Source organism: Pelobates fuscus, chromosome 6 (genome assembly GCF_036172605.1).
Source record: "Pelobates fuscus isolate aPelFus1 chromosome 6, aPelFus1.pri, whole genome shotgun sequence".
Taxonomy (NCBI): Eukaryota; Metazoa; Chordata; class Amphibia; order Anura; family Pelobatidae; genus Pelobates; species Pelobates fuscus.
Genome location: NC_086322.1, coordinates 278665839 through 278674080, shown reverse-complemented (window position 1 = coordinate 278674080; position 8242 = coordinate 278665839). Strand labels below are relative to the sequence as shown.

At 41.2% G+C, this 8242-nt stretch overlaps 1 protein-coding gene across 1 annotated transcript; it reads left to right on the top strand.

Annotated features, from left to right (window-relative positions):
* The first annotated feature begins 293 nt into the window (after positions 1–293).
* On the top strand, positions 294–6025 carry LOC134614955 (keratin, type I cytoskeletal 19-like). The gene is made up of 8 exons (XM_063459240.1): positions 294–938; positions 2747–2829; positions 3316–3472; positions 3598–3759; positions 3845–3970; positions 4501–4715; positions 5307–5323; positions 5661–6025. Exons 1-8 carry the CDS (start codon positions 429–431, stop codon positions 5756–5758), a joined length of 1368 nt encoding a protein of 455 aa, XP_063315310.1. The 5' UTR covers positions 294–428; the 3' UTR covers positions 5759–6025.
* Positions 6026–8242: the final 2217 nt, after the last annotated feature.

Below are 8242 nucleotides of genomic sequence, written 5' to 3'. Positions count from 1 at the left end.
GGTTAAGTGTATGGGAACGTCAAATGCATAGCCAGGGGACAGGAACCTCCCTGAGTCAATGTGAATCAGACCTTTTGTATTAGAAACCAACTCAGCACAGACACAAAATACCACCTCTCGGATGAGAAAAAGCACTTGTGTAAGAAGTTTTAACTAAAGAAAAGAAGGAGGGAGGGGGGGGGTGATGCTGTTCATACACTTATGTGTTATTTTCCCGAACCAATGACGTAATTATATACCCTGATGCTTTCAAAAAAGTTGGCATGCAAATCAAAGCTGATGACTCTACGAAGGGACCTGTCTTTCATGCAAACTCACACCCACTTCCCAAAGTATAAAATCTTGGTAGAGTGGTTTGGATTCCTCACATTCACACATACCATCCTTCCGGTGGCATTCAGATTAAGGCTCTGTAATTACAGCACACCATGTCCTCCTATAGTATCAGACAAACTTCCACTTCTTCAGGAACCAAAGGTGGCTTGGGTTCCGGTGGCTATGGTGGTGGTTCCAGTAGGCTATCTGTAGGTGGCTATCGGACCCCTAGCATTCATGGGGGAAGTGGTGGTAAAAATGTTTCTATCTCCACCTCAAGAGTTGTCTCATCTGGGATTGGTAGTGGCGTTTGTGGTGACTTTAGTGGTGGCTTTGGTGGTGGCATAGGTGGCAGCTATGTGTCTAGCTTTGGTGGAGCTTATGGTTCTGGATATGGCCTTGGAGGGGGAGCTGGTGGAGATGGCCTTTTGTCAGGAGGTGAGAAGGAAACCATGCAGAATCTGAATGACCGTCTGGCCTCATACCTGGACAAGGTGCGATCGCTGGAGAAAGCGAATTCTCTGCTGGAGATTCAGATTCGTGAATGGTACGAGAAGCAGAGACCCTGTATATCCAATGACTACAGTAACTACTACAAGATAATTGAAGACCTCCGCAACAAGGTAGCAAACATTTGTCTACTTCCAGTGAACACATCAGTGTACTGTTACTTTTTAATATTTCTGTCTAGTTCACCATTAATCCATATGTTGATACAAAATATTTGAATAGATGATTCCATGTACAACTCCATATTTTATCCTAAGATTGTATAGCATGATTATATAGGTTATATATCACATATTTTGTTATCTGTTCTTTTTATAGACCTCTACTCAATGGTACAGTGTTTTAAACTGTTGTATTTGTGCAAATCAGTTACATTTCACAATATAATATATATTTTAATTATTTTTAAACCAAGTCGTAATATGTTACTATATTGTAATTGAGATAATAGCCTTAACTGATCAACCTTAAATATATATTCACTAACATGACATGGGCTCAGTCACATGTGAAGCTGGATCTAATGTATGGTTAGAGGAAATTAAGTTTCCAATCTTCGACCTCCACTTGTCCTTGGGCAATATTTCCCCTAGTTGGTTGTCTGCCATATTGTTATCCAACAAGGACACCCCAGCTGTATTAAAGCTGGTAATAAACATTCAAATGTTATTTCATTTGTAAGGTGATAATGAAACCGGTGAACTGTAGACTGTATCACCTGTGGAATATGATAAACAACGTTCTCCTTTAAAAGGGGATGTTTATACAGTACAGATACTTACAAGGAAATTATTAAATTTATTTTACTCAGACCGAGTCTGAATCAACTTAATGCCATTTAGTATTACCCCTCAGCCCCAAGTATGAGCATGTTTATTCAAGGTTCAGTTATGTATTTTTTAATAAGGGAAGAGATATTGACTAAATAATGGGTGCACTTATGTAGAAGACACTTACATGGAAGTATATTTTTCTAGATACATGTAAATATTTCTGAAGTAGAAAAAACATTGCCTTTGCAATCTAAGTGACCAGTGGACAACACTTGCCAACTAAAAAGGCCCTAAAATTGCTGATTTTAAAAAGTTCTAACTTATCATAACATTATCTCATGTATCTCACAAAACTTTACAGTGCAAATATATATTTCCATATCTCCTCTACAGGTTAACTTTCATTCTAAGCAACATAATCACTAATGGTAACTGCAAACCTGCTCCCAGCATAACACTGTAAAACAATCACTATCGCCCCAAACAAAAACTAAATAGAATACTACTATTCATTACACGCTTTAGTCCCCTGTATTAATGAATAACTTCTATCATTTAGAAAAAACGGTGGTTGGGCAGTCACCCCTGAAATTCCATTAAAAGTAGGTTGACACCCTATTCTGAACATGGACATTCGTGTGTGTAGGTCGATTAACTAATTCAAGGTCTTTGTGGGAACATCCTAGGAGCTCTTCCACTTCCAGGACCAGTGAAATACTCCAGAAATTTAGGAAAACTCTTACGCAATGCTGGTCCTTCCTTAGCCTTGTATGGGAAAGTTAGTGAACACGAACATTAGCAAGTGTTAGCATCACGAACAAACATGCCCGTAATTTTTTTCTTTTTTAAAGTCAAGAAGAAGGAAAAGAATACGCACATGTGAACAGTTGCACAATTTGGAAACATGAGTTTTCTCCCATCCCTACTTGATTAAACATTATTAGCACTTTTATTACAATAAATACTTGTAGAAGCTACTGTGTAGTATAATCTCATGAATTAGTAATTTACTTAGCATTTTTTTTGTTGTAACGTGTATTTTCCGTTACTAATGGGGGACAATCTATGGGGAATGACAAATATAAAGAAATACTACAAAATGTTTGAATTGTTTAGTAACTTTCTTTCACTCTTTCCCCTTCTCTTAGATCCAGAATGCTACCTTGGACAAAGCAAGCACCATTCTGCAGATTGACAATGCCAGGTTGGCAGCTGACGATTTCAGAACTAAGTAAGTTTTGCATGAATTTGGCTCTTAAATTGTTGCATAGTGGCCAACGATATGCCCTAAATTCTTTCATACTACCCCTTTAATCAGTTTTTTATCTGACCAACATATAAAGACACATAAAGTAAATCTTAATCTTACACTTTTATGATTTGGTGGATAAAAGCTGAGAATTTTCCATATTATAGCAAGGGTAATTAAGCTCATTTTATCCCAGCATTCAATGGCCCTCCTCAAATAGCCTGCAGGCAAAGCCTAATAGACTGAGTACAGACAAAGATCATGATCGAGAAATACATGATGGTATTTTAGTATCACCTGTGGCCAAATATGGAGCAGCAGTTAAAATAAAGTAAAAAAATACTTAGTATTACTGGCTGCTAATATTTAAGACATTTCAGGAACCACAAGAAGTTCAGTTACATACATAGTTATGTGAATTGATGGTCCAAGATTTTAAGAGTGCTCTTTTGACCTCTTTCTAACAAGGTATGAGAATGAGCTGGCCCTTCGCAAGGGTGTTGAGAGTGACATCAACGGGTTGCGCAGAGTTCTGGATGAGCTGACACTAACTAGGTCTGACCTTGAGATCCAGATTGAGACCCTGAAGGAGGAGCTGGCATACCTGAAGAAGAACCATGAAGAGGTAGGGTAAAATTTGTGAATATTCCGACACTTGGAGTTCTATCAGTAGGTTATAGAATATACAATGACATAGACAATGATCTTTGACGAAGATGCACTCATAAACAATTGTTTATTTTTACACAGGAAATGAAGGCGTTCCGTGGACAAGTTGGTGGTCAAGTGAATGTAGAAATGGATGCTTCCCCTGCTGTGGACCTTACTAAGATTCTGTCTGAAATGAGGGATCAGTATGAAGTCATGGCTGACAAGAACCGCAGAGAAGTTGAAGCCTGGTACTTACAGAGAGTGAGTTAGTTTGAATCAATCTTTTTCATAGGATTTCTAAGAATAATTTTAAACAAGGTGCTTAATACTCATCTTCCTCATACAGACAGAAGAACTAAGCAAAGAAGTTGCCAGCCATAGTGAACAGATCCAGTCCAGCAACACGGAAATCACAGACCTGAAACGCACATTCCAAGGCCTAGAGATTGAGCTGCAGACACAGCTAAGCCTGGTAAGATATTTTCCACCAAATATAGGATCTGACTCAATTACACTGCCATGATGACACCGAAATACTATGCTCCACATATTGAAAATTTCTGGAAATATGGTTACACAAGTTTCAATGTCCCATGTGACCCGTCTCTTCAAGACAAAATTATATCTTGCATATATAAGTTTACAAATGTTGCCATTAGAAAACAAAGTTTAAAAGGTCCTTGATAAATAGGGTCACCCAGTAATGACATTGGAGTAATATGATCCGATCTCATTAGACTGTCACAAAAATAGGACACACCACCCCATTTTAATTGTGAGGTTGTTTGAGCAGTGCACTCTTTACCTACTGTTCCCGTACATCATACATGTTTTGTTAGAATTGTATGTGTTTTCTAGTGTACAGCGGTGCGTAATTTGTTGGCGCTATATAAATAATTGTAACTGTAACAGGAATTTATTGGATGCACATAAATGTGACATTTTAAATGTATACAATATAACACTATTTAATTCCTAATATTCTCTTTTTTTCCAATATAGAAAGCTGCGCTAGAAAGCACATTAGCAGAGACAGAAGGTCGGTACTGCACACAGCTTTCACAGTTACAATGCCTCATCGGTGATGTTGAGGCTCAGCTTTCAGAGCTCCGATCAGATATGGAACGCCAGAGTTATGAATATAAAATCCTATTGGATGTGAAGACCCGGTTAGAACAAGAAATTGCAACCTACAGACGTCTCCTAGAGGGAGAAGAGTAAGTGAAAATATAGGCACAATAGCGAGAAACTATTAACCACAGTAGAAAATAATAATAATAATAATAATAATTATAATAATAATATATATAGTTGGTTTTGCAGGTTGTGGCAATTTGGCATCAACAAATATATAAAAATTAAGTTTAGTAAATAACTTTTTGAACTTTATAAACACCAGTGATGTCTTCTATTCGCAATGTTCAGAATGTCCATCTATTGTACTTATTTAAATTAGTTCATCAACCTATAATGTAATAAATTGTCTATAAATCCATTCAGAGCCAGATTAAGGTCCTACAACATCCAAGAAACATTTCCATTTTGTTTCTCCCCACCTTCTTTTTGTTGAAATACATCTCAAATTAAACATTTTATAATTTAATAAAAGTCAAATCGTATAGGTGTAAAATAAAACTAATATCTTACTTTTAAGCAGATGCAGAAATCAATATAGTGAGACCGATATATATAGCTATATAAATAGAGAAATAGTCAGATAATGATATGTTAAGTTTATGATAGATACCTTGATCAAGTTTCAAATATCAAATGTAATTTACAATTCTCTTTTTATTTCTTTCCATTAGCATATGTTACAAAGACGGTAAGTCTCCTATTTTTTTGTTGTTGTAGTTTTATTAAAAATTGCTGAAAATTCCATTTCATATTATGTGTAAATGCACAAGTTAAAATATGTCTATTATTTATTACAAGACTTTTTTCTCAATAGGTATTATGTATTTATATTTCAAATGACGTATACACTTTATGTTATCTATACAATATCATTAAAATTAGATTTTTATCTCATGAATATCTCATGAATATTGAGTGCTATATATTTACAATACATTTACTGTTGATAGTGTGTTGATAGTGTGTTACTGTTAAAGTGATTTGTTCGTGTACCATATGTCTAACAGATTTATTTTCTATTTTAGCTTCTCAAACCACACGCCAGATTCGCACCATAATAGAGGACTCTGTCAATGGAAAAGTTGTCTCAAGCAAAGAACAAGTTCATAAGGCAAACTACTAAACTGAAAAATGGCTAAGAAGTCATAACCTAGAAAACGCTATATTTTCCCAAAATAAAATGTTCTACAAAATCGACAACAATAATCGTAAAAAAATATGATACAGTATTACAAAACAAAATCAAGATTTATCGACGACATGTTGTTTTGGGTTCTATCCATTAGTCATTTCTGTCAGGTCACTGTCTATCTGGTCTAGACCTGATAGTACGTTTTTTTAAATTACTATACAAGATGTTTCTATATGTATCTCTTTCTAATAAAGTTTTCTGCTTTTTTTCATGCATTCCTGACTACTACAGTTTCTTTTTTTCCAATGTTATTATAATAATTATTATAATTTTACCATAACTATTTTTTAATATAATTAGGGTGAGGTAGAGGCAAAAAATGCCTACAAAATTCAAAATATAAACAAAGAACAAGTTAGACCTGTGCTGGAGATACTCCACACTGAAGTCCCAACAGTGTATATACAACCAAAAAACAAACACGAGTCCTGCGCATCCAGAATAGGTGTACACACCCAGGTGCTACCACAATTTATTTGAGGACAAAGTTAAAACAGCAGACGTTTCGAGCAGCAGCCCATTCGCAGTGCTAATTTTCAGGACATTAGCTTTGAGAAAGGGCTGCTGCTCAAAACGTTTGCTGTTCTAACTTTGTCCTCAAATAAATTGTGGTAGCACCTGGGTGTGCACACCTATACTGGATGCGCAGGACTTGGGTTTGTTTTCTGGAACTATTTTTTAATATTATTATATCTTGGAGTGAGCTCAAACTGGTATCTGGTGAAAGTTATACCTGGAATTTGCTCTGTATATATAGAAAACCAACAATTACAGGTAATACAGCTAGGTGAAGCTATTCTCCTGAATCAAGAGCAATGAAATATAATAGGTATAAAGTAATCTAAAGAAGATATATTTATATAGTCAAAATAAAATGCCAAATGATCTTCAACACACCATAATTCAATTTGCGAAGTTTATTCAGCCATCAGTGTCAGGATCCCGCGGGCAGCTGCGAGGGGAGGCTGCAGTCCGCTCGCGGCACTCACCCTCCAGCCGTCCGTGGTCCCCTTCCTGGCGTGCGCTCGGCGGCAGGGCCGGCGCCACCTGTAAGGCGACCTAGGCAGCCGCCTAGGGCGCAACTTACCAGGGGGCGCCGGATCCCTGTCCCCGCTGCGCCTCCTCATGCTGCGCCGCCTGAGCGCTTTAACAAGCCCCAGGCGGCGCAGCACTGCTGCATGGAGGGCGGCCGGGTTTCAGTGACCGGCAGGAGGGAAGCGCAGAGCGCTCCCTCCTGCCGGTCTCTCCATGTAGCGTGGCCGGGCGGCGCGGAACCCGGGACAGGAACCTCTGTTTCCTGTACCCGGCCGCCGGCGGACTGAAGGGAAGCGCTCACTGAGTGAGCACTTCCTGTCAGTCCGCCGGCGGCCGGGTACAGGAAACAGAGGTTCCTGTCCCGGGTTCCGCGCCGCCCGGCCACTACATGGGCAGGAGGGGAGGGTAAGGACCACTATGGGAGGGGGGGGGAATAACGGACCACTATGGGAGGGGGGGGGGGGGGGGAATAACGGACCACGAGGGGGGGGGGAATAACGGACCACTAGGGGAGGGGAGGGAGGGAGGGGGGGTTGGATAAGGACCGGGGGGGGGGGGTGGATAAGGACCATAAGGGGGGGAAAGGACCACTAGGGGAGGGGAGGGAGGTAAGGACCACTGGGGGTGGGTAAGGACCAGTGGGGGGGGCTAAGGACCAGGGGGGTAAGGACCATGAGGGGGGGAAAGGACCACGAGGGGAGGGAGGATAAGGACCACTAGGGGAGGGAGGGAGAGGGGGGATAAGGACCACTGGGGGGGTAAGGACCAGGGGGGGTAAGGACCACTAGGGGAGGGGAGGGAGGATAAGGACCACTAGGGGAGGGAGGGAGAGGGGGGGATAAGGACCAGGGGGGGTAAGGACCACTAGGGGGGTAAGGATCATGAGGGGGGGTAAGGACCACTAGAGGAGGGGAGGGAGGATAAGGACCACTAGGGGAGGGAGGGAGAGGGGGGATAAGGACCACTAGGGGAGGGAGGGGGTGGATAAGGACCCCTGGGGGTGGGTAAGGACCAGGGGGGTAAGAACCACTGGGGGGGGGGTAAGGACCACTAGGGGAGGGGAGAGTAAGGACCACTAGAGGAGGGGGAGGAAGGACCACTAGGGGAGGGGAGGGAGGGTAAGGACTACTACGGGAGGGGAGGAGGGAGGAAGGACCACTAGGGGAGGGGAGGGGAGGGTAAGGACCACTAGGGGAGGGGTGAGTCAGGACCACTGGGGGAGGGGGGTGAAGGAACACAGGGGGAACAGGGGTGGGAAGGTAAGGACCACTGAGGGAGGAGGAGGGGAGGTCCACTAGGTGTTTGGGAGAGGGAGGACCACAAAGGAGGGGAAGGACCACCAAAGAGGGGTAAGGAGGGAGGACTACTAAGGAGAGGGAA

Bases quoted from the DNA above. Each gene is read 5' to 3' on its own strand.
- LOC134614955 (XM_063459240.1), top strand. From the start codon at position 429: ATGTCCTCCTATAGTATCAGACAAACTTCCACTTCTTCAGGAACCAAA. The intron at 939-2,746 runs GTAGCAAACATT...CCCTTCTCTTAG, and splicing joins TTGAAGACCTCCGCAACAAG to ATCCAGAATGCTACCTTGGA. The intron at 3,473-3,597 runs GTAGGGTAAAAT...ATTTTTACACAG, and splicing joins TGAAGAAGAACCATGAAGAG to GAAATGAAGGCGTTCCGTGG.